The sequence below is a fragment of the Pavona decussata genome, unplaced genomic scaffold (assembly GCF_977016875.1).
Source record: "Pavona decussata unplaced genomic scaffold, jaPavDecu1.1 SCAFFOLD_4, whole genome shotgun sequence".
Classification (NCBI taxonomy): domain Eukaryota; kingdom Metazoa; phylum Cnidaria; class Anthozoa; order Scleractinia; family Agariciidae; genus Pavona; species Pavona decussata.
The window spans coordinates 181,097-208,248 of NW_028145428.1; the positions used below are offsets into that span (position 1 = coordinate 181,097).

Genomic DNA, 27,152 nt, shown 5'->3' on the forward strand with positions numbered 1-27,152 from the left:
TGTGTGGCGACTAAAACTAGGTACACTATAGTGTTGCATAAATGAAATATGTATTGGAGGGGAAAGTCGGAGGAGTATGGTGATGGGAGGATTGCTGTAGAAGATCCATTTGGGTTTCACAGAGTTTAGGAAATACAACAGGAAACAGCTAAAAGAAATGGCGGAAGAAGAAAGAGCTACTGGTTCATTACTGAATTCGGAAAGAGACGAGCTTATTCCAAGGCGCGAACAGCCGTCGTCCAAATCTGGCTGGACTTTTTGGTTGGTGTATACGGCAGCTGTGGTGGTCCTAGGGTCGTCCTTTCAATTTGGATACAGTACATCGTGTATGAATGCCCCGGAGAAGGTAAGCTTTCGGATTATTCTGTCGTTCCTTGGTGTTACTTTTCGTGTTTTCGAACCAGGGAAGATTGGTAAACTTTAAGCTTAAATATAAGCTTATAATTAAATATTATACGTTGCTACCAAAGTAACGGTGTGAACCTTCTAATGTCTCGCTATAGCAACGCCATAAATATGAAGCAAAATAAACAGCAAAATCAGTGTTTTATAATATTTCAGTGAACAGGTCAATTGTGGGTTCCCATTTTTTCTTGCTCCCAATGTGTGGCTTCATAGCTCAGTTGGTAGAGCATCGCACCGGTAACGTGGAGGTCACGGGTTCGAATCCTGTTGAAGAGGGTCCCCAATAGGGTCTTTCAATCCCGCCATCCCGACCAAAATTTTCCCTTAATCCCGTAATCCCGACGATTTTTATCAGCTAATCCCGATCCCGGTCACATGTTCTCCAAAGCTCCTTACCTCAACGAAAAAAGACGTTTCGAGTGGATCAAGATTCTGTCCAAGCAATTGTAAGCATTGACCATCAGCTGTATCTCTTTCCATCAAAACCATGACATCTTTTCATGTTCATGTATGCGTTTTCACAGCTTCAAATGAATTACGTCAATCCAAGTTACTATTTCTCTTTTAGGTACGTCTTACTCGGGGATGGTTGTAATAAAGAGGAACCGTTCTTCTTTATCACAACCATCCCTGAGTAAGACACCCGAAATTTCTCCTTTCGTAAAAAGGAACTTCCGCTTTTCCCCATCTCGTAATAGAGAGCTTACCCTGCGAGCAGAGGCTCTTCGATCTTCCTCGGATAAGCCGACTTATCTAGCAAGATCGAAGGGCCTATGCTCGCAGGGTATAAAGAGCAACACAATTTATAACATCTTGGACATCGGGATCATCGCCGTCTGTGTTAACCGTCTTAACCGACGGGGCGTTTAATTTCTATAAAACTACTAGAAGACCTAGAACTACTGGTGTTCAAGAGGCAGCTCGAATCTCACGTGTACTGATTCATAAACGTGTCACTTGAGTTGAGGTCATCAAGTAACAAAGACAAGAGGGTCAAAAGAGTCCCATTGTGAAACTAGATATCTTGTTACGGCCAAGGTTGACGAAAAAAGATCACAGATCTCCATAGGGGTCATAACAGCCGCGATCAAGGGCTGTGCAAAACGTGAATGGATTGTTTTTGATCGGCTATTTCCAGCTTTTTGTCACCGGACTTCCCGGATCTCGGTTCTTTTAAAGCGATATTTCGCAAATCCCGCTTTGTAAAATTCAGAAATCCCGTGTCCCGTTCATATCTACAATCCCGAATCTCGCTCCCTTTTTAACCCAAAATCCCGAATCCCGGCCTTAAAATAAGCCAAATCCCGGATCCTGAAAAACCTATTGGGGACCCTCGTTGAAGCCTGAATTTTTTTCAGGCTTCTAATTTCCAATTGCGTAAATTGGAAAATTCACTGCGATGATCACTTCTCACTTTCATCTACATCTGCACTTCATATATGAATCATTTCATATACTTTACATCATTTCACTCCTCTCACGGGAAAATGGGAACCCACAATATTGACTTTGCTCCCAATGTGTGGCTTCATAGCTCAGTTGGTAGAGCATCGCACTGGTAACACGAAGGTCACGGGTTTGAATCCCGTTGAAGCCTGAATTTTTTTCAGGCGTCTAATTTCCAATTGCATAAATTGGAAAATTCACTGCCTTGATCACTTCTCACTTTCATGTTTGTAATAAGTAGCCCTCCAGTTCCACTGTATGCTGTGAGCCACAGGCAAGTAGCATGGCTGAAGTTCTTATTATGTTTTGATGCCCTTTGTACATTATACCACTGTACACATTCACAACAAAATGAAATCTATTTGTTTTATACTAAGATAGCACTGTTGTTTTGTGCTCTGATTGGGTGTGCCCAAATCTGTGGCTAATAATAAGACAGGAATAAGTTGCTTTAATTTTGTGATCATGTGGTATTCTTTGTGTTCTATTCCAACAGAATATCAAAGATTATTTCAATAAATATTCAAGTTTTAGTGAGCTGATGTGGTCCACTTCAGTGTCTATTTTTGCTGTTGGTGGCATGTTTGGTTCTGTTGTTGGTCAGTTTGTTGCTAATTCACTTGGCAGGTTAGTGAACATAACTCCTTGTTTACAAAAGGAATGATTTAATATACACTGTAAGTTATAGCTTGCCTGTTCAATTCCACTGATTAAAGGCTTCAATGCAAAAATATTCAAACCACAAAATACAATGCTTCTAAAAACTACAGGTTATCATATCACAGCTGGAAGTAAAATTTGCAGGGCTTTGGGTGTAACTGACCCACAGTGCTTCTTGGGTCGGTTTTGTTGTTTTGTCTTGACAGATTTGCCAGATTTTTAGTCAAGTTTGGATGTGGATGTGGCTCTCAAAGTTTCTAAAGCAGTCGACAAAACCAAGGAAGAATCTATTCTCTACTAGTTTTTGCTAATGGGACAGTCGTATGGCAATATACTGCCTCTTGTTTTCCTCAGTTACCGGTATTGCTGAGTTACATGTTATGTTCAGACAGTCACATACAGCAATTATGTATCTGGCAGCTAACATCTAGGGCGTAATAGGCCTTTCTGGTGTCAGGCACATATTTGGATTGTAGGAAAATTTCACAATGTGGTTTAAATGGAGTGGACCTGTCTTGTTAGCTTGAGTTCCAAGAGGTCTCTCTGCTGACAGGAGGCTATTGTAGTGCCTAAAGCTCCTATAAGGTGTCTGCCTCTGCTGACAAGGGATGCCCACTTAATGGAGGTTGTAGTGAAATGTAGAGTACATATAAGACAGTGGAGAAATTGGTGGAACAGTAGTTTGGTGTCTACTTATGGGACGTGTCCACAAGCAGATGCTGTTAAAGTATTGCCAAACAACAGAGCTATAAAGACATTTAGAGTTCGCCTGCATGATCAGATACAATTTTTTGTATTTTTTCATTATTTCACAAATGCTTATGAAAAACCATTACAAGCCTTCCTAAGTTATTTTTTGTCTTTTTTGTTTTTTAGTAAAAGAACCCTGTTGTTAAACAACATACCAGCCATTATTGGCTCTTTAATGATGTTTTCATCATACTATGCTAAAGGACCTGCTTTACTTATCATTGGACGAGTTTTTTTTGGATTTAATAATGGTATGTGTTTGTATGTGTGCTGTCTGATGTGAAAACAATGTCATTTTCTCAGGGCTGTCAACTCTCCCGGATAATCCGGGAGTCTCAAGATTTTGGACCATATCTCCCGTTCTCCAGATTTATGTCTGTAAACTCCCGAATTTGAGCCGGATTTATCCAGATTTATGTCTGTAATCTCCATGAGAATTTGACGAAGTTTGCTATTTTGCGTAGAGTTGAGTTTCTGACTGTCTAATGTACGCCCCCCCCCTCCCCCCCCACTGAAGCCGTGAAGTTGACCTTGATGCGACGCCTCCGTAAGGCGCTTTGTTATTGCTGGGCAGTTAAGTCATATTCTCCATATTTGAAGAGGTGTGAGGTTGACAGCCCTGGTTTCTTGATCACACGTTGTAGAAGGAATGAATTTTTGCCAGTTTCTTGTTAAGTCTTCGGCATATTTTTCATGTGAAGATTTCAGGTTGAAGTGTATGATCCACATCTGCCTTTTTTTATTAACAGCTCATGAAACATCAAGATTTAAGAGTAAGACATGTTAAATAATGAGAATACATTTAGTGCACATCCATGACACTGGGGCATTAACAGTAACAGAAGTATTGCTTTTGCTACTGTACATTTTAAGCTACCCCACTCTTAATGTTTAGTATACTGTAATATCTATAATTCAATTAAAGATATGAAATAATTTAAAAGCAAACTGAGAGACTGCAGTACCAATCTATAGACATTCATGGGTTCCACTCTGCTCAGGAACTCCATGTTTTCCTTTTGTTATCTATTGTAAATTAATTCATGTACAGTGACTTGTTTTGTTGTTATTAGGTGTAAACACTGCTGTAGCACCAGTGTATTTGTCAGAGATTGCTCCTGTCAAAATAAGAGGTGCTCTTGGTGTACTCAATCAGTTTGGAATAGTCATAGGGATGCTTGTTGGATATATACTGGGACTAAAACAGGTAAAGTGCTGGCCTAGCTGCAAACATGTGCATTAACAGGTAACAAAAAGTGTTTGTGTAGGTGTTATTTTCTTTATTTCTCCTTTTCTTTGGTTGTATGTATTTTTTAAGGCAAGCCAAGATTAATTTTATAATGCAGGACTGAGTCAATACATTGCTAGTGATTGAGTAAGCGTCATGGCTTGTTTTGTCTGTTTGAATGCAGCTACTTGGTACAGATCAGGGATGGCCTTATTTGCTTGGATTTGGGTTTGTTGTCGCTGTGCTTCAAATTTTGACCCTTCCATTTTGTCCAAGAAGCCCACGTTATTTGCTGCTTAAACTGAACAAAGAACCTGAGACTGTGCAAGGTATGGGCAAATTTAATGGTATAATTTGAATATATTTCAGCTTGCTGGGGTATCATTGTGACAACTAGATTATGAGATAGAACTTTCAGAAGGATATTTTACAAATAAATACAAAATTAATGTACATGAAAGAACATGTTGAAAATAGCAAATGTCAAGGAAGAGGCCCTGATGATTTTGATGTGTTAAAATTTTCTTTTTCCTTTAATCTTCCAAAAATTCAGTTCAACATGAAAACCAATTTCATTCAAACATGAGGGAACCTCAAACTTGGTTATTTTACTAATTTTGTCATGAATACACTTTCAGTTGCCAGTATTCTTTAAGTTATACAACAAGTATTCTATTTTTTTAAAAAAAAGTTTGTAGTAAAAATTTGTTGACATGAGCACAGCTGCAAAGGGTGTATTTGGGTCACACATGCAGGGAGCTACACTCCTTGGTACAGCTGATTTATCTATGTCACAGGACTGTATATGTGAATACGTCATGGTGTAGTGGTTAGCATGCTATAGTTTTGATTCCACTTATTAAATAAGCTTGCAAGATATATTTTTGGAGGTTTGGTGTGCTTAGTGAAGAATCCCTTAACCCATGTGTATAAATGGGGTAACCCTGCAATGGACTGGTATCCCATCTGGAGGGAGCATATAGAAACCTGGTTAAGCACTATACACATAGACCATCATTCAAGACCAAATTGTGACTTTACTCTAACAGTACTCATGTGTATGGCTAATTTAACATAGCAAAATTTGTTTATTAAAAAAAAAATGGCACAAACACGGGGATAAATTAATGACCACTTGTCTGTAATTTTCTTATTAAAACTCAGCATCAACTCTTATTGTCATTCTTGTAGTAGAGGATTTCACTTACTCAATAATTTTACTGGCTTATAAACCATTCCTCCCATTTTTATTCATGTTATACATGTAGCTAAGGCCATAGAATTCCTTTAAGATAATCTGTTTCTCTTTAAAAAACAGCATTGAACAAGCTAAGAGGAACTACTGATGTTGAAGAGGATATTGAAGAAATGAGGGTAAGTTGTAAAAAAGTCTTCAACGTACATGATATGTGCCCTACAGATTGTCAGTAAACTTTCATTGTTATCAAGCCTACATGTACGTAAAGCCAGCTTTGACTCAATTTTTTACTAAAATGCCTTAAATATGCCCTTGTATTACAACTCGATAATTTTTGGAAAAGTAGTTAATTTAGAAAATATATAGTTTTTCCCATTGGGCAAGCTGCAAGAGTGTTAATCCACAGGACAGTCTTCAAGCCCCAGTCTGTGGGACAGGTCGTTTTTACATGATTATTCTTAAGAAGATTCAAATTTTCTATTAAATCTAGTCATGAATGAGTCTTGTAACCATATTTAAGGACGGTGCCTACTTTTGTTACTGCGTATAAATTCTGCGCATCTCAAGATACTCAGGTTTCCTGTGGGTGGTGCCTACTAATACAGGGATACTTTTGCACGGTTTAAAACTATGCAGAGAAAGCAGAACTTAGCAAGTGCTCTTGGTATCCAAAAAGAAATTTGGGGGTATCCATGCATTTTCAGAGATAATAAAGCTTCAATTTGGAAAAAAATGCTATACATTACTTTGAATAATTGTTGCTTCAATCTTTATCTCTAAAAAATAAGCGGTTACCCCCAATTTTCTTTTTCGATTTCAATAGCCTTTGCTAAGATCTGCTTTCCCCGCATAGTCGTATACTGCGCAAAAATACTTCCTGGTCAGCAGGCACCGTCCTTAAGAGCAATAAAAAATAGGTAAAGACACAATTTATTGACAGATTGAACAGGAGAGGCATCTGAGAGAAGAGCGCATCAGTGTATTGAGATTGCTTCAAATCCACGAACTGCGGACACCATTGATGATTAGTGTTGTGTTACAGCTTGGTCAGCAGTTCAGTGGAATCAATGCAGTAAGTTCTGTGTATTACACATGTCAAATTAGTATTTCATATTGATACACATTTTTTTTTTTTAAATCAAAGGACACATCCTGACTTTGCGATTCATATTACCCTGTCAAACAAATTAATTCTATACTTACAATATGTTGAGTATTTTCCCAACAGTGTCAAAAAATATATATTATTTTTAATTAATAATTTTTGTGCAAGGTTACAAAAAAAGTTTACATCAGTTGTTTCAATTCTTTTGTTATATGCAACTGAAAATGGAGATCAATCTTGTCTGTTAATCATTGCAGGATCATGAAATGATGAAATTAGGCTATAGATACAAGAGGCTAACAATTACATTTAGAAACTTCATGCTGACCTTTTAATACTGGACTGCCAATGTTTATTACTTGTTATCTGTTTTATTTTAAGCGACCATTTTGTTCAAAGTAACTTTGTTTTTCTCCATAGGTGTTTTATTACTCTACATCTATATTTGACTCTGCTGGTGTGAAGGAGGGCCGTGTGGCATCTTGTTTTGTTGGCATTACTAGTGTGGTGATGACTGGCATCACAGTGAGTAGTTTGATTATTTGTTTTCTTCTCGCCCTCTTAGTCTTGACTCGATCCCTTTTCAATAGAGTTTTCAAGAAATGAATGGCGTATTTTATTTTATGACAGGTGGTTTTCACAATTCCAGTTGAAGAGCTGAGAGCATCACTGTGTTACCATGTGTCAAATTTAAGGCCGATTTTTCGTTTTGCCCAAAAGTGTCTGAGTTTTTGCGTGTGGCGTTCAGTTTAGTCAGAGGACATCTGCTCTGTGTTTTTTCTGCTGGTTAGTACTTAGTTTTCAAGAAAAACGAGGCCAAAATATCGAGTCAGCAAAAGAAAAAGCAAACAAAAAAAAATACTCAGCAATGTTCACTGATTAAACTGAATACCGCACATAAGACAGTCATGCTCTCAGTCAGTCCTGCAATTTACGTTAATCTATATTTTGATATACTTGCTTCTGCTAAAACTTTTCTCGAGCAGCTCAAGATTAACAAATGTCTTTTTTTTTCCGAAACAAAAAAACCTAAGTTGCTAGCCTTCCTCGAAAAAGTTATTTGCAAATTTCAACCATGAACTATCGACAGTCTTTGAATACATGGTGAGTATTTCTTAGCTAGCAATAAGTATTTCTGATATCATGTGACATTTTGTACATTTCAGGTCAAGGTAGTGGAAGTGATGGGACGAAAATCGTTGATGATGTTAGGATTTGGTGGCATGTTTGTTTTCTATGCCGTGATGACAATATCCTTCTGTTATGAAGTAAGGATTTAAAAGAGAGTGGAGAATTGTAATTAAAACAAAAGTGGCGAAGGCAAAATGACTAGCAGTACCCTACTAACAGAGCGTTTCTTCCTGGAAAGTTTTTAGCATGCACGAGGTCTGGTTCGTGTCTCTGCTATTTCGTGTAGTTGGATTGTTTAGCCGGTCTCAAGCCAACTAGGTGGCCAACGAGGTGGCCTCAACTATAAGCCTGGTGGTTTCTAGAGATCACCTCGCCATACATTAAACACTCAATTAATTGTAAATATATTAGAAAGAAAGGCAAATAAACTTCAAACTTCAAACTACACAAAATACCAGAGACACGAACGACTTTGTACATGCCAAAAAACTTACCAGAAAGAAACGCTCTGCTAATTATAGGGTATAATAACAGTAGTGTATCGTATATGTCAAGTCCTGTAAATTATTTATTTGTTTATTATTATTATTTTTTTCTTTTGTATCAGGGCTCCATTTAAACTTGCCTTGCTAAACTGGACACCCTGTATAAATAATGATTTAAATAAATAAAATATGTAATAGAAAACTAACTTTTTTTAATCAATGAGGGAATTTTAATATTGAATCATTCTGTAAGTTGAGGGAAAAAGAGAGATGCAAATAGTGTGCAAAGTTGCTGTTAGCATAGGGACACAGATTGTGCATGGTCAAATTCATTTATTTAATTTGTTTTTAAAGTCTTGTTATTCACTTTTAAAAATCGCACTTGATTACATAAAGTACCCAAAAGAATATCTGTTATTCCATCAAAAGATCTATTCAAATGCGCAGTTCATTTGATTTGCATCTTGTAATGAAAGCCCTGCGAAAAGTGCAAAGGAAGTTCCCGCCTCTTTGATGGCATTTTCAACTTTAAGCTTAAGTGAAAGTAAAAAAATTTGCAATGCGAATGTCATGATAAAAGAAAATAAAAATGTTAAAAAAGCACCAAGTTTAGCTGTTTTAAAATGAGAAATAAAATGAGTGCTGCACGTTGCACAGCTTGACATTTGGACTCACTTCTCTAACAAAAAGCATTTTGTAAAATGGACAGTCAGTTTTGTATGATTTAAGTCATCGGTGTAAATGTAATTAGATCTGAAGGTTGGTGGTTCAAAGCTTAGCCTCTGCGATTGTGTTGTTTCCTTCGACAAGAAACCTTACTCCATATTCTCTTTCTTCACATGTGTATAAATGAGTACTTTTTTTTCGAAACAAACGATAGTCTGACCCTAACAATTTTTGTGTTGATGTTTGCTTGTTTTGGTGATTGCAGAATTTATCTGGAATGAATATTGTATCTGTGGTGGCAACATTATTGAGTGTGACGTTTTTCCAACTTGGTCCAGGTAAAGCAAAGCTTATGATGTTAAAATAACTGATATTTTATCAGTTGTTTTAAAAATGTTGAATATGCGTTCCCTAGTAAATGGTTTGTGTAGATTAGTGATTATACAAGGTAATGGTAATACATTTAATACATACAAGATGGAGTACCGGTATCCTTTTTAATATATTGTTTGGGACTGTACTAACCTGCCGTATAGTGCCAATTTTTCGCTCACAGAAGGGACCAGAAAGGGCAACTGATCGTAGGCTATAGCTGTAGCAGTTAAACAGTTAAACGTTGACATCAGTTAAAAAGAAATATGGGTGAAGCTTTTCCACCAGACCCCGGTTGTTTAAAGGGCGTATAACTCTATCCAGTGGATATATCATAATCCAGTGGATAAAATGTACTCCAACCAATACACTTAAGTCACTGGATAGCGATTTATCCGATCATTGAACAACTGGGGGCAGCAGTTGTTCTTTCAGTTGCGCTGCTGATTGTTTGGGTAGGGGAAGCACTTATTTCAAATGTCTTAAGTGAATTTCGTTTGTTATTTCAGGTGCCATTCCGTGGTTTATCACAGCTGAACTGTTCTCTCAAGCTCCCAGGCCTGCTGCAGTTGCTATAGCAGGTGTCGCTAATTGGCTGGCAAACTTTATTGTTGGACTTGTGTTTCCTTCAATGCAGGTAACTAATTGATATTTCATTCCACATACCCTTCCCTGCCGTACGATTAACACCATTTTTTTTTATTGTTCATGCAGAAAGCCTTGTATCCTTACACCTTCCTGGTTTTCATGGTGCTTGTGGGATTTTTCTTTGCTTTTACGTTATTTTTTGTTCCGGAGACGAAAGGAAAGACTATTGAGGAAATATCAAGACGTTTCAAGAGAGGAGAGGACGACCGCAATGCAGGCCGGGAAAATACTGACGACAAAAACGGCTGAGCAGACAGCAATAGCACCACAGGTAGCCCAAGCTCTACAATTTAATTTGTGTTGACCTGTGTAACGTAAACACCAGCGTCACGTAATTTGAGCATCTAGATGACTATTGTGTAATAGCGAAATTATAAGGGTTCTCTCTATATATAAGCCGTTGGAACTGAAACTCCTCGAAATTGCCTCAAATTGACGCAAAACCCACACAGGACACAAAAGGAACTACAAAAGAGTTCAGGAGAGAAATTTTTATTGTAATTTTTATTTTTCCTAATTGTGCCTTCAAATACAATAATTCTTCTCCCAATACAAACCCTTATAATTTCGCTATTACACAATGGTCATCTTGATGCTCAAATTACGTGACGCTGGTGTTTACGTTACAGAGGTCAACACAAATGGTAGAGCTTGGGCTACCTGTGGTGTTTTCAGTTTAGTTGTCAGTTTTATGAATTTGCCATAAAAACTAATTTATTAATTTCATTTAATTAATTAATTAATTTATGAAATTGCCACAAAAAAAATTGATTCATAGATAACAAAACCAGAGATAAAGTGGTGAGGAAACCCGAATAGAGAACAAAAGGCTTACGTGGAATTAGTTTTCCTCGACAGAATAGAAATGATTAGGAAGTAACGACTGGAGCCTCACGAAAAGAACAATTCAAACATTGTACAGAAGGTGAAATGATATCAAAGCAGTGGGGAGAGATACTTTGTTTACTTGGGTCGCAAAGAAGAAATTTAGAATAAAAAGGAAAATAATCTTATTCTCGTTTTACAGTAAGGAAGAAAACAAATGACCGTGTAGAACTTCTTTTCATTGTAGCTATGAACTTGATTGAAGCTTCCAGGTAGTAAATTATTTTTTTAAAATCAAGTGTACTGTCGCAGAAGTTCAAAACCATTATGTGCAATCGATATGGCATTAAACGTTTCCTTATTTATTATGTCAGTACTTTTTTTAGGCAAAGCAATACTTTTGAGGTCAAAATGGTAGCTAGGACCCCTGATCTTAACGCAGTATTGAATGTTTGGCTCAACTAGTGTATATCATCACCTAAGAAACGATGTCTAGAGAGGCAAAGATTAGTGTACACTGCCATGGTAAATTTTTATTTGTCAGTTCTACAGGTTCAGGTCAATGTGGCAGGCCTAAAATCCCTTCTTCCATGAAATGTTTAGTTCTCAGCTATCTCGACGTCCACTGATTCTTCTCTTGGTACCACAGTTAGCTTCAACTACCTAATTACTCCTTTGGTAATAGTTCACGTTGATATTAGGGAATTATTTTCATTATTGTGTGGACTTTTATTTTTTTTTATGTTAAAAGGTAACAAGCTATGCTCATTGAAATTAGCTAAGGATAGTACTTCTCAGACAAATACTGGAAATATTATGACTATGTAAAGTACCAAAACTGGTTTTAAGAAACCCTATAATTTTACTGATGTATTGGTGCAGTTGTTTGTTCCCTTCTGGAATGAGAATGGACAAAATGGAAATGATTACAATGATTGTAATAAAATACGAATCCGAATCCGAATCCGAATCCAGCGGAACGAAAGATTCTTCATTCTACTACAATGTTAGAATGACAGGAATGGGATGGAGTGCCATTAAAAAATGTGCTAAAAAAACATTCCAAGTATTTTCATCCTAGAATGGTTCCAAAACAACGTGCCCTTCAGTTAGTCTGGTTGTGAAATTTATTTTAGATAAGTTATTTCTTGAATGGTATACGTGTCGTTACTTGTGCGAGAAAGCTCCTACGAGAAAAAAATGAGACACGACATCGTTTGATATTTTTGAAACAAACATTAAATGCCTAAAACATATAATAATGTTACAAATGAAGACTAAATAAAGATGTTGTTTTGAATGTCAGGCAGGATTCGAACATGGGTCTCCGGATTACCGGTTGGTAACTGGTATCATGGCTGTATATCGACCTTATAATGGCTAGCTCCTGGGAGACATTTCAACACATTGTTTGCAATCAGGATTATTACACTACTCCCTCGCTCGATCGGTGATGCACGAGGAAATTAATTTCTAGTCAGTAGGGGAGGGGAGGGGATTGCGTGATTTTCCTAGGATCATCCTATTCCACGAAACCAAGTGTGAACTGTTCCAAAAATCTTGCACGATGATTGAATACGCAAACAGGAGGTGTCCACTTACTAGAGGATCGACAGGTACTGAAATACAGCTACCAGTGGGCAACGAAGAAGGGAAATGTTCACCATTTTCATGTTACCATTACTGCCAAATACTTAAATAGGTATTGGAAAATAACTTATATCTAGCTACTTGACACGTGTTTGTCTTCTTATCATGTCACCCCAACCAGGCAGGGTGAGTCCCTTACCTCTGAAGCAAGCTAATAACCAAAGTTCCAGTGACTGCAATGGTGATCAGACCGGTCAAAAATAGAGGCCTTGTCTCTAGTTGGTTACTTTTTGGATGAAGCCTTCCACCGCACTTCCAGAGTTAACATTCAATGGCGCTTCAATGGGAAGTTTTGTACTTTGCCAGGATTTCCAGCCAAGTCAGATACAAGAGGAGCTGTGTAGGACTCAAATTGCACCTGATTTCAGTTTTAAAAGTTGTTTTCACAGTAGAGCATATGACTTTTCCGGCTTTAGTTTCACGAGCCATAAAAAACGTCTGCTCTCGCAGGCCTCTCCCTTCCCCCCCCCCCCCCCCCCCAAACCCCCTCACCAAAAAAAAAGAGAAAGGAAAAAGGTGGTGGACCCACCCCACAACACTCCCTAGATAAACAATATGGTACAACAGTTTAAGCTGTTTTGTTTTGACAGTCAGCTAAAAGTGACCGGCATAAAAAAAGCAGCCGAAACGATTAATTAAAGAAAAGAAAAAAATGAATATTACTCAAAAGAACATATGATCAAAAGATCAATCGGAAACGCGTGTTTTCCTTGAAAATTTTCTGCCCCTCCCAATTTTTAAGCGCTGAAAATCCCTGAGAACGAGGTTGGTGTTCGCCCGGACCAGTATATTCCGCCTTGATACAAATGTCACTTTGGTCATTGCCAGTTTTCAGCAAACGCCGTCCAGACCTTTATACAGGTTTGAGCGACGTACTGGGTTGAATATGTTGGTTCCAAGGTGTTGTGCCAAACGTTTTTTTAGGTTAATTTTCCATCGGTAGTTATTTGTGCCTTTCATGTCGTTATACACCATTGATATTAAAGAAATAATAAACGCGCCCAGTGCATTGTTGAGTTATATAAGCACGCGGGAATTTTTAAGAACTCGAGAGAAGTGCAGAGAGGCACGAGAAACAAGTTTTTTATTTCTTTTATGAAATATAAACAATCGCAAATCCTCAGACAAGTGCGAATTTTAATGAATCAACGTCAAGTTTCTCATTACACGAGAGAACGCGTAATTTGATAACGCGCGCTCTTGCCGATCACGACAGGGCGCGCGACAGCGCAGTCAAGTAAAAAGTCAAACTGTTTTAGTTTTTCGTCACGTCGTAAGCAAGTTCAACAAGTTAACTCCGAGTCAAGTTTAAGTTTTAAGGTGTTGAAGTTAATTAAAAGTCTGGAAACATCAGTACAAGAGACTGTTCTTTGCGAATCGCTGGAGTGACAGCGCATTCTGTCTCTGAATTTCTCAGATTTTTCACAGGCAAAAAATCTGACGTGTGCTCCTTGCATATGTACAATTATAATGCACACACCATACGCATGCCTCGTGCATTGTGGAGTTATGCAGAACTCAGTTTGACCAATCACAATCCTTGCTTGACCCTGGCTTTTTTATAAAACTGATATAATATTAATTGATATAAATCGTAACCGATAGCGTTATGCTCTGACTCCTCAACAGGTTCGCACCTGAAAAATTGTAGTTGTTTACCCAAGAGTGGTATAATTTATCCTGTTATGATTTAGTTCTCTGGTGGTGAAACGATTACGTACAGTTAAACACCTCCTATGGTCTGCGCTAAGTGAATGACAATAAGGAACAAATATTTGCTTAATTCAAGACTGACATTTATCAGAGAACATACAGTACTTGAAGGTGTTTATTCAGCCAACAGTATCACTCAATATATTTTAATGAAGGAAAGATATTTTATATTTCATATACATGTATTCAGTTTCATATACCATATATGTCGACTCAGTTTGGTATTTATTGTTTATCAATGTATTTTTGAGACGAGTTTGAACTTCGCCCCTTGCCAACTATCAAATTAGGTAAAAAGGTTTTCAGACATTATAAACGCCGGATAGTTAGTGCACTTTACCGCCCTCAATTTCAATTAAAAACTGAGCTGGTAATTTTAGTCTTCTTCACTTATTTATTTACTGTCAATGTACTTTTTTGGGGGGCGAGGTACTTGCCAACTACCATGTTAATAAAATATGTTCTAATTGTGATAGGTAGAAAGGTTTTCTAACATTACAAACACCGTTGAGTCACGGTTTTGACGCTTATAATATATAATATGAGTATAAATTACACCTCATAGGCATTTAAATATATGTCTATTTTTTGTCACATGTCCTATGTTAAGAACGTCTTTTTGCCACACATTCTTGCTTGATGCACTGAAATTGTTCAAAGGAATATTTAAATTGAATTTTAAAGTTTCTAACTACACTTTCGAAAGAACTGAAAGAGACACTATCTCAGACTCAAGATTATGCTAGTTGGGCTGTTCTGTCAAAGCACCATTAAAATAAAAAACTCAGGATTGACGTCTACTTTAACTCCTGCAAACAACTAATCATTCAAACGTTTTTTGCGTTTGAATTTTAATTTTTATATCCATTTAATTTTCTTTTAGCTTCGGTTTAAACGTCGAACTTTGCATGTGTGCTGAACCTAATGTAGATGAGCAAACAAAACCGATATTGTTTTGTTCATTTACACTAGGAATCATCTGCAAAGGCAAGAAAAAAGATCGTCGGTGAAGTTTCAATCCTGGGTAAGAACTGTCCTGTTTTGCTATTACCGCTATCATTTGTGGTATGGGGGTAATAATTTTTTGAAAGCGCTGAACTGTATAAATCAAACCATTTCAGGTTTGACTTCAATATTTTCTGGGCCTGTTATCTCTACCTTCACTCTTTCTTTCGGTTGCCTGGATTTCTTCTTCCTCCATACAGTCCACGAGCCCCGTTTTCTCATACAAAGACACGCCACTAGCAAAATTAAAATAAGTAATAATGCACAGCCCAGCACAATTCCAATAATTTTGATCATCCCCGTGCTCTCTTCCTTCTCCCTAATTTCATCCTCTACGAAATCGGTTTTCAGAATGACAATTTCAAGAGTAAATATGTCAGTTTCTATGCTGCTCTCAGCCACCGCCGTCACCTTAACTTGCAAGTTCCCAGGCTCCAAAGAAGCTGAAGACTTCACGGTCAGGTACCCCACCAATGTCATATTTTGTTTTATGAAGGCCGACTCTGGAGTCACGTGGCTGGTCAAGGAAACTGGGCTTGACACCTAAAATAATAAAATAAAATATTGCTGTGCGTTCGGATCCTGCTTATAGTTGCTGAAGATAAACGGTATTCGGGCTCATCTTCCTCGGCCACTGATGTTTAATTGATTGCAGCAAATGAAATTTTCTAGTTTTTCGCGATTTCTTTTAAATCGCACGAATGTGAAAAAATTAATTTGTTCGTATATTATGAATTTTAGAAATGTTAAAAAATCAGATCTAACCTCCATAATATTTTGTGCCCAAAATATCACCTATCTCGAAGCGTTAAGTCGTGGAAAAATTTCGTACAATAAAAGATGCTTGTTCAAAAAATATAATTTTTTAGTGAAGTATGTACATTTTTTTTTCGGTAAAAATGGCATTCAAATATTTGGCGAAGATATGGCAAAGTTTACCGATTTCCCAAACTTGTGTACTTCCCTTGAATTTTTCCGTGTATTTACAGACTTGTAATTTGTAAGAAAACGGTTGAGGCGTAATCATATCAAACGTGTAACTTATGCCATTCTCCAGTCCTAAAGTAGACAGAGGGAAATTTTCATCTCTCCTTAAATGGATTTTAACCCTGAAACAAAGATCTGTGTGAGATGCAATATTAATCATGTCAAAAGCGTGGGGCAAAAAAATATATATACCGTAGCTAATTTCCCAACCACTGAGCCACTGATCTGTTACTGGGATGCTGTAGGTTAGCTTTATTCATGTTGAGAATTTCATTTGCATACCTTAAATAAGAATTCTTCATCGTGACCATCGTTTCTAACAGTGAAGTTGACTGTCACCGTTGATCCAGCTTGGATTGTTACTTTACGCCTTGGTACCAGGCTCTTTAGTGCAGGCAAATCGTTCATCTCCTTGCCGTGCTTGCGAATGATTTTGACGTCTTGGCTAAAAAGTTTGATTTCCTGTCCACCAGCTTGTGGTATGGCGCTTATCACTATAGTCTCCTCAAGATCGCGGTTTTGCGTGGCATCCATTGTCAGCTCAAGCGAAGTTTTTTCACTGGCGTTGAGATGTACAGGATTGGGTTTGAATTGTGCCCGGATATTGTGCGAGGGCGAAGCCTAAAAGATAAAATTTCAGGTATCTGGAAGACAAGTTTATAAATTACAGACCTTGGTTTGAAGGGAAGCAGAGAAATGTAGATAGTCGTTATTCATTTGATTTTGGGTTCAGGGGAGATTGGATACTAGTGAACATGAAGGCAGGCACAACACTTCCCACAACACCGTGAGTGCCACATTTCACTCTCTTTCGACTAAACATGACATTGATCGGGTACGAGCATTACCGTCGTCTTTAATTTTTCCAGTGTTGTTCATGATGATTGTGTCAGTTTGCATAAATACAGTCTTTATATTCTTTCATGATATTTTATAGTTTGAACTGTATTTTCAACTTCAATTTATTATAGCGGAACTCCTTTTTTTAAAGAAGTTAAAGTTAAGTCCCTTTCTTTCAAACTCCAAGCATTTGATTTACGGTTTGTTTGGAATACGTTTAAGCACCTCACCTTCAAGTTAAATGTGCCAGCCAGACCATTGTTTATTAGCGTGATTTGAACTCCTTCCTGCTTATCGCCGTAATGGATGACAAGAGGTTGATCATGATAAATATCAGCGGTAACGTTCCATCCTAGCAAAGGTGTTTGTTTCTTCCTCGTCTCCACAGTCACTTTGATTTCAGTTAACTTCACTTGTGATCTGTTGGCTGTTTTTAATGACGGCACAGCTTTAACTATAACACTTGTCTTGTTAGACCCAGTCTCTTTCAGTCCTGTTAGGACCAATTCACAGCTCGCTACTTGTCCATGATTCAAATTAACATTTAAGGGAGCAATGTAACCAGTGAAATGTTTGTTCTCAGATGCCTGTAACGTAAAAGATCCTTTGGTTCCTAAATTTCTGATAGAAAATCTAAGCTTTGACGTTTGTCCTAGTTCAAGGTTCAGTTCAACAGAGTTTGTCTCAGCTTCGATGTTTATTAGCGGTGTTACTGCACTCAATTCACAGATGCCTGTGTTACCGCTTAGATCAACTGCAATTACATTGGCTGAAGGATGGCAACACGTTGACGAATACACGGCTGAAACGGACCTATTGGATGTTCCTACGGAAAAGGGTGCAACTGTTGACAAAGAATGAGAAGAAAAATTAAAATAAATCAAATTGGAAAGGGCCGCTTTAGTGATCGGAAAGTGTCTTAATATTGATATATCTATTTTTTTTTTCATTCAGAGACACAGGCAAACTCGGATGAAGAAAATTCTAGTTCTCCCAAGACGAGTCGAACCTATAACCTTCATATTACTAGTGAGCTGCTTCACCACTCAGCTACAGGAGACAATATTACTATAATCATCGCGTTCTTGCTCCCCTCTATCCTTCAATCCCTCTAGTCCCTCTATCTTACAGTCTTGCTTCGTGCATGCACCCTTGTGAGTATTGTGTGCAGCACTTTGCCTCTTTATAGATCAGAAATATTTTCAGTTTCCTCTTCCAGACAAGATTACCAGTCTTGTATCTGAGATGGAGAATGACCGGTTTTCCGAATACGGCTTTTCATCCTCTGAACATTCCCCTACATTGAATGAGATGTAACATTGTGTGACAGACTCAAGAGCCGATCAGGACAACCATTGACCAATCATTCAACAAGTCACGAGTTCACCATCATTATTTTTTCTCCGTATGTTTCATTTCGCTGTTCAAGCCATTCCAACCATCAATACTTTTACTCTCTTTCAGAGGCATTTGATTGAGTCATTAACTATTTTTCACACCTGACAATCATTATCACCGTTCTAATTTATTCATACCAGTAAGCTGGCCAAGGTTGGAGTTCTGTGCTGTAATTTTGAGCAGCCCTTGACCCATCTCAAACACGCTGATATTTGACGTCCATGTCACATCTGAACAGTTCGAGAGATTGTATACAGCATCACACTTTTCTGTTGGATTAACAACCTCACATCTCGGTGGAAAGTGATCAGCTTCCTAAATAAATAAATAAATAAAAAAACGAAAGAAAAACCGATGGGCGATATTTTAACTTTAAACCTCGAGAGCCAATACCCCTCCTCCCAACTCTTATTTTTTACTGTTTGGACAAACGTGTGACCTCTCTGTCCACACAAGAACTCCGAATTTTTAATGTTACTCACCATGGTCTGACCACTGTTGTATTATAGAACACGAGTATTGTTGGTGGGTTAGGTAGTGCAAAATATATGAACACTCCTAAAAAGGATTTTACTATAATGGAAATCTGAAAGCTTGAATGTGACGTAACACATTTTGTAAACAAGTAGGCAGTTCACCCCAAGTAGTCATGACAGGAAAGTACCAACTACAGATCAGAGAGAACAACAACTGAGGAATTAACTTACTACATTAAATTAACTTTGACTTACTACATTACAGAGGTGATTCTGTGATCTATAATTTGTATTACCTGAGGTAACACATGGTGTGTTTTGAAACTAAAAAAAAAACGCAACAACATACTACAGCGTTTTTCCTATAACTTCTCCTTTAATGGGCCGTAAAAATCAATAACCCCTCGTTCACCGCCCCTCTAAAATCCATAATCCCTCCTCAATATTGCCCTCCCACAATGGACGCTCCCTCGGTGGTGGTTGCTGTTTCTTTGGTTGTTGGGGAAAGTAAAAAAAAAAGGGTGGTATGATGTTGCTTTTCTCAACTTCAGACACGCTGGACGTAACATTTACTTAATGATAAATGATTACTCAGTTCCTCTAGAGTTTGTACAAACTTAAGAAAGTTGTTGGTAAGACGCTACTGTTGTAGGAGGGTTGGAGTATATTTCGCATTTACCTTTGGTGCGACGCCGAGATAAAACACCATGTAATTTGATAGCACGTCGTTGTTTGTTGCATGTACAGCGACAGTGCTCGTTTTGCCAGAGCTACCAATACTTGGTGCCCGCACTTCCAATGTGAACTCAACAGTCTCATTTTCAGCAACAATGGAGGAACTAGGAACCAGGGACTGGACAAATCCTAGGTCATCTGTTGCCGTCAACAAGAAGTTCCGGGTTGTTCCTATGTTTCTAATCTTTAAAGGTATTTTACGAGTAATGCCAGGAAAAATTGTTGTGTAGTTGTTTGCGAATCGATAGTCGAAGCCAATTTCAATTGTTTCTATTTTGATTTCTGTCGGTTTTATTCTCCGTAATGATTTTCCTTTAGTTGTTTTTCCAGCAAGTTGGAAGCGAAATCTTTGAACAGACGGTGAAAAATGGACATAAAATGAGCCACCGTATATTCCTTGACCCTTTGTTACCGAAAACGACTCCATAACTGTACCGTTGGTGTCTATCAACGACAGTGAGGTCACCTCACCAACCAGCCGTGGTTTTGCAAAAGCCATGCTTAGCAGCAGTGTTTGACCTGTGAAATTAAAACAAAATATCATACGTAATTCCTTGAGCTTATGGTCCAAAGGATATTCCATATTGAAGAACAACTTACGTTATGTATTCACGAATCAGATTAAATATAATGTTAAGCGTGCATTCTGAGATTCCCTCTCTCATAGGAGGCTAATAGCAACTATATTATCAGGGTCTTACGATTATCTGCGATTTTGAGAGCAATTGGTTTAATGCTGAGAAGGGTGATAAAACAAGGTTTTGAAATGGCACAAAGAAAGTTGGATCCCCAATAGCGTAACTGCATCCAATTTTCCTGTAATACAGAACTAATAATATTTTCCGTGAATAGAATTGATCTTTATACCTTTCACCGGGCTTCCAAGCAGAGGCCGGGTTTCCCCGGTGTTAATATTGTCAACTAAAGAAAGCTGATAGGTGAAGTCCAGTGTACTGCGACCAGTGACCTGCAGAGTGTACGGCCCAGTGCATCGCACACGAATCTCTAGTCGACCACCCCCAAAACTCCCCACCTCAGTCATGTGAATACGATCAAATTCTCTGGTCATTTTTACTGTAATAGGCTTGTTATCTGAAACATCAGAAAAAATAAATAAATTGTCAACTTATAAATGTTTTAGCTGAATCAAGTCCAGTACGGTCAACTCTCGCTTTAATGACATCTCTTTGATCTAGTGTACTCAACAAACATCGTTTAATTACTTTCTTTTCATTTTACTCAAGATATTAATAATTGTCCACTTGACACAACAGAGATTTTAGTCGATCTTGTGTCTCGATAGTATCATGTCTTGGTAATGCTAATAAATAATGTCCTATTAATTAACCACATCTTTCAGCCATTCTCTATAAATGCGCACGTACACCTCTTCTTAGAGGAGAAATAATAGTAGATCTCAAGATTATTTCAAGAGGCCCTAGTCTCATTTCTGGTCTCGTACAATTGATTTTATCCCAAACGTCAAGCCTCCTTCCCGAAAAGAGTCGGTTTGGGTCGTCAGTCAGTTCTTCCCATTTTCCAAGGTATACACCTGTGTAAGAATATTGTAACAGAACATATAAGCTTTTCATTGGGGTAAACTTGCCTGATGGATTAATCAGTGTAATTCCGGGATTCCCTTTTGCAGAAAGCACTATCAGAATGCTTTCGAGAGTGTTATCCACTTCAACTGAAAATGGAACGTCTCGGACCTCTTCATTTGAGTCGCTACTCACGTGTAACAAGACAACCTGAAATAAAGGATTTTAACGAAGTGGAATTAATCACGGGCCCATGAAATGTTCGCTTGAACGGAGGACATCCAACCCAGTGGATAGAACAAGCCAGATATAATCCAGCGGATCATTAGTGCCTTGGATTGAAACTGGTTTATGTAGAATAAAACGATTACAAGCATTTACCACTCCTTCTTTAATGGGATGTTAGTGCATCGTTCTGTTCAACGGAGGCTCATGAATCTGCCATCACCTTACAATATGTCCACCAATAAACACAGAACAAACGTGGAACATGATATAAGCAATTTAAGCAGCTTTAACGTCTTTAACGTTCGTACCTCAAAAAATTCACCAGGGTTTCCAGCTGAACTTTGTGAACCAATAATATCCACAACAACTGACACTTCTTCCTTTTTGGTCACCAGAACCTGGCCCCCAGTAGCTGCAGCTAAACTTTGATACAGATCCTGTGATCCTAACTGTTTGATGTCACGTGACAATCGCACCGATCTACGTTTCCGTTTATAAGAGCACTTTCCACTCAATATAAAATTGAGCTTAACTCTTTTTTGTTTGGCTAATATAAGCACAACTGACGCGAAGTTTAAATCTTTAGCGTCGGCATCAGAGAAGTAGTAAATAACAGAATCCTGGACACTTTGAAGGAGTGTTCGATATAATCCCGTCATGCCTAGTTCTGGACAGTCGCCTCCTTTGTGAGCTCTGAGAGAGTTGACTGCTTGAATAACTTCATCCGGGTTACTTGTTACCGTTACTGGGCCAACCTCTGTAAGAGCAATAAACAACCAATGATTTAGACACAAAGTAGGCTAGGCAGAAAATGTCGACAATTTACTCTTCCTTTAGCGGTTCATATAATAACATCCTCGTCTACGTGCTTCTCAATGTAATTTACTGAAAGGAGTTCGTTAAATTAAACTTTGGTTTGATTTCGTTCGGTGGCACGCAGACTTATGTATGAAAAGTTTAAATGTTCTCAATACGCAAGTATACTGAAATTTTACTGTTTCAAATCAATCAGTGTGAACGCTTCTCTTGTAATCAATGCTGATCTGTATTTTGATAGGAGTGCAGTTAGTTTAAAGTTCTGTTTATGGCTTGCTGTTTAGAAATGTTTGAAACCATAAAAGCGGATTTGTAGCATGAAGAAGCCTACCTGGGTCGTTAAACGGTACGAGGATATAAACAAAAGCAGTGTTGCTCAGGGAATTGTTATTCTTCTGCACAAACTCGGTGGATAATTTTTTTACGGACTTGATCTCCCCTGTTGAAATAACATAAAAAATCGTACAAAAGAACAGCGCACAAGAATAATTTTGTTCTTAAGAAAACTGAAAATTATTTTAACAAACGGTCGTTATCCATTAATGTAGTTGCTCCTCGTTTAATTTTAGCGTAATTCATTCAGACCCGAAAATAAGAAGCAAAACATGTCCTTGTTGAACGCTTAAGGCCGGGGCAAACGAGAGCCGATAGTAAACGATAATGGCCGATAGTTGAAACTCTCGCTCTCGTTTGGCACCTAACTATCGGCCACTATCGGCTACTATCGGCCGCTCTCACCGAGTTTGAACATGCTCAAATTTTTTGCGTAGTCGCCGATAGTTTTGTCTCGTTTGGCACCGCGCTCGATAGTAGCCGATAGTTCAACTATCGGATACTATCGGCTTTCGTTTGGACCGCCCTTTAGCATCTGTTTGTTTGTTGGGTTTTTTGTCAGCACTTGTTTAATCTCCCACGCAGTGGCTTTTAGGGGGAGGAGGGTAAAACGAGTCCGCTAAAACGACAGCGCGGGAGGCTGGCGCCTGTCTGACTGTTAGGTGAATGAATACAATCATTAGTTTTAGTTTCAGCTATTTTCCCTCCAAGGCAGAATTCTGTTTTCCAGGGTCTAAATATCAGCGTTACTCAGTAATCATTTTCTGTGTGTCTGGGGTTATTTTAGTGCGATGTCAATGTCTCCAATGCTTGCTGACCTGTTTGAGTCGTAACCTGGGCCACAGATATTATCTGAGTATGCAGCCTAATTTTCTAATTTTCTCAAGTATGTCACGTTTGTCGGCTTAGCATGACTAGCACAGTACAAAAGCTGTTTCTAAAAATAACTTCTTTACTCTATATACCGAATTCTTGGACAGATGTTTTACTTCAAGGTTTATGATCATATGGCGGAGAAAGGTGGAACAGGCCAAGCAGCAACCATTCTTACTCGAGTCCACCTGCCTCCCCGATCTCACCGTATTTTCTATAATTTGTACTTCATTCATTTTAAGCCAATAATTTATTGCACACGTTAAATCTACGGACGTACTTCCCATACTACCAGTATCATCTATAACAAGAGCTAATGTCCGCACTGCCTGAAGGTTTAAAAAGCGTGCAAATGTGTCGTCACCAACAGCAGTGCGCAGATCCTCAAAGAACGTCTTCGTTGCTTCTATGGCGAGTTCAGCGGCAACCGTGTGAAGTCTGATGATGGAAATGGAATGATACCCAGGAAAGCGGTTAATATTGACTTAAGGAACTAAATGAACAAAAAAGTCTTTTAAGGGACAGTAGAATTGCAATAGATAAAAGTGTGAATAGTGAAGTATTTCGATTTACGTCCGTGGGATAGGCTCAAAGAAATTTTCATTTCCTGAGTACTATTAGCAGGTGTTTTCTGTGCATGGATTTGCGTATGTTAAGATCAGTTAAAATTGACCGAGTGGCTTGCTGTCATTATGAATCTGCAATTAGAAATACACTCAAACATCCACTTTTATGAATGCGGTAAAAAAAGTTAACCTCAGACAGTGTCGGGGCTCAGTATCATGAAGCATGGAAGTACATATATTTCTGTATAGCCTCTTCAGAGAAAACGCGATATAAAAGAACAAGCTTTAACATTACGGGAAGGAAGAAAATTTTTTTTCGCAAAGTCTGGCTAAAATCCGGTTTGTTTTTATGACTGAGCAGGTGTGTTGGGCGTATGCAAATGACATTGTTCATTAGCAAGTTACACAAAGGATGTCAATCCAATTCAAAAACAGAAGTTACGCGGCGATTTTTTTGGCATGTTATGTGGTAAAAAAACACAAATAAGACTTCAATTTCGATTAGACTGTATTCTCTAATGGTTGCCCCTTTTGACAGAATTTTAATTGCTGGCCACATTCTGACGCTTCTCGGAAATCCTTGGACATTTAGAGGCATTTTGCGACAGCTGAATCTTAAGTTGGCGCTGGGAGAAGGAGTAACGAGTGAACTCAGCTCAAAGTCTTTAAGGATCAGAGCAAGTTATGTGATTGTTTAAGGATAAAAATATGAAAAAATATGACTGTTTTGCTTAAAAAATAAAAAGGTTTACGAACGACCTCATGCGCTACCAGTTTGCTAGATAAGGTATATGCATTAAGTTTATTTTTGACCATCAAGGAAGGAAGTGCATACTTTTACCGCTCCTTTTTAAATATTTTACCTTATTAAGCGATAACGGTGAGCTTCACTACCACTTAAATGATATAGCGAGCTCAAAAAGCTCAATTTGTTTCTTAAAACTTAAAATTTATTACTTTCGTAAAGTGAAAATTAAACGAATTCAGAATGTTTTTACAATCTTCACGAGTTTTCTCTGGAATGTTGGTGATAGTTTATTCGACATAGCATTTGGAATAACGTCAACAAGCAGGTTATTTTATAAGGTCACTCAAAATATACTCGCCCCATAGTTTGGCTTTTTTCATGTTGTGATTTGAATTGCTAATTCATTCTTTGCGAATCTTTCCATTAGAGCGAGTTTACAACGATCAAAAAATGTAAATCATGTAGGTGGATGATTACTCCCTCGTAGTATATTAAATTTTGCTTCAGGTTTGCTAAGAATTTGTGTCTAATTTTCAGAGTAATACTTCTGACAGATAAAGAAAGTAACAATAGCTTTTGGAGATCTTCGGAGAACCCTTGGTAAACAAAATTGTTAGGAAAATCAATATCATTTTCAATTAATGGCTTGTAACCTGAAATATTATGCCCGTGAAAATAACCGATTCAATCAACTAAAAGCTCTATCGCTAAAGCGTTAATTCATCAGGAAAATTACTCACACAGCGTTAGCTTTGGCTTTGTTTTCAATTTGTTGTTGGTGAAAAGCTGGACGCAAGTGATATGTAAAATTCATAGGCGCGCGTTCGCGTTCTTTCTCAATTATTAATGTGTTCTCGGTTTTGGATTTAATTTTCATTCAGTGCTGACCAGATCATCGCTGAGCCAAGCTAATCTTGCGTTTCTTTTTCGCCTTTGCTTGGTATTCACTAATTTAAAGAAAATGTAAATACGTTCAATGGAAAATGAAACACACCAGCCATGCATATAACAATGATTATTAAACAAATTGAGAGAAAGAAATTTTTTGTCTTAATTTGAAACTGAATTATGAGTTTTTAAAATAAGAGTGAAACCAAAGAGTCGGTTATAGTGAGCTGTCAGTGGGCTTCATGTCAAAGAAAAGTCAACACTCATATCTATAAAGTATCTCCCTATTTCACTTACTTATAGTGAGGTGACCACTGGCTTGCCGCGGAATCCTTATTTATTCCACCCCCTGCTTCTTTATCAGCACTGCTGTCTAAAAGTCCTCCATGACTGCATTTTCCAGAGTTTGCTGGCTTTGATATATCTTGTCCTTCATGGTATCCACTCGTTATTTTTTGTGTTATCAAGTTATTATCACAGTTAATGTTATTTTCCGTAGCCACTGGGCAGGGAATACAGGTTTGTTCGTTTGGTTTTGAAATAAACTCTGAAGGAATCGAATTACCTCCATTTGTCAAACTGTCGTACGCTCGAACTCGATTTCCAAGCTCGACCCAACTCGAATGGCTGTAAAAGTCCTGTAAAGTGTGCAAATACTGACCAACAAGTTGGCGAGCATGTTCAAATTTGACCCCTTCCAATAAACTTGCGACCACCGCTGATTTTAATTCTAGGAGCCGACTTGATCCTTCCTTAAACTGTTCTCCGTTAAAATGAGCGGCGGCGACATTTTTTAAAGGCGCTGAATTTACTTCCGCATTTGAACTTTGCATCTCTGCAATGGCGTTCTGTAAACGTATTTTAGATGTTATGAAACTGAAAAGCTTTTCAATCTCGTTTGGATTATCCGCTGAGATCAAAATTGTTGACAGATCTCCATTGCTTGTTGAGACGTCTTCGTCGACGTATTGGGGATTTTCCTTCAGGAAATCGACCATACTTTGTAGAAGTCCGATTTTCGTAATAATCGCATGGTCGCGTGTTTTAAGCGCAGATTCGCTGTCAAGCCCTAGCTGAGCAGACGGCAAAAATGCTTCTGTAGAACAAAATAACGACAAATAAACCACAAAAGCAGGAGCAAGAGCCATGGACGGTGTATCGAGATACTTTTTGTGTAAAGCCGCGAGATAACAGCCCCGGTGAATCCACGCAGCTGGTTGCGGAACAGCCGAGTGAATAACTCGAGTATGCCCAACCGCACGCGTCTCTTATTATGTATTGTTTGGAAGCACTTTTGTCTCTGAAACGCCGGACGATATTTGAATATTTATATGGCTCACTGTTTAGATTTCTGAGTGCAAATAATCTATAAATAAGTAATCTTGTTGAGTGTAGGAGACTACAAAAGGGAAAATGTCAAGAATGCGACTGATCGA

At 38.1% G+C, this 27,152-nt stretch overlaps 2 protein-coding genes across 2 annotated transcripts; one reads left to right on the forward strand and one right to left on the reverse strand.

The window, feature by feature from the left end:
- Positions 1–61: 61 nt before the first annotated feature.
- LOC146489605 (solute carrier family 2, facilitated glucose transporter member 3-like) lies at positions 62–11,213 on the forward strand. Its single transcript, XM_085103465.1, has 12 exons — positions 62–346; positions 2,348–2,478; positions 3,388–3,512; positions 4,335–4,468; positions 4,674–4,818; positions 5,808–5,863; positions 6,628–6,759; positions 7,213–7,317; positions 7,959–8,060; positions 9,340–9,412; positions 9,956–10,083; positions 10,161–11,213. Exons 1-12 carry the CDS (start codon positions 158–160, stop codon positions 10,341–10,343), a joined length of 1,503 nt encoding a protein of 500 aa, XP_084959591.1. The 5' UTR covers positions 62–157; the 3' UTR covers positions 10,344–11,213.
- Positions 11,214–14,379: 3,166 nt separating this feature from the next.
- Positions 14,380–27,009, reverse strand: LOC146489606 (von Willebrand factor A domain-containing protein 7-like). Its single transcript, XM_085103454.1, has 11 exons — positions 26,014–27,009; positions 23,795–23,952; positions 22,640–22,747; positions 21,801–22,249; positions 21,330–21,474; positions 20,591–20,815; positions 19,668–20,242; positions 18,650–18,827; positions 17,345–17,958; positions 16,557–16,895; positions 14,380–15,830 (listed from the first exon to the last, which is right to left on the reverse strand). Exons 1-11 carry the CDS (start codon positions 26,862–26,864, stop codon positions 15,390–15,392), a joined length of 4,083 nt encoding a protein of 1,360 aa, XP_084959580.1. The 5' UTR covers positions 26,865–27,009; the 3' UTR covers positions 14,380–15,389.
- Between the last annotated feature and the right edge of the window lie 143 nt (positions 27,010–27,152).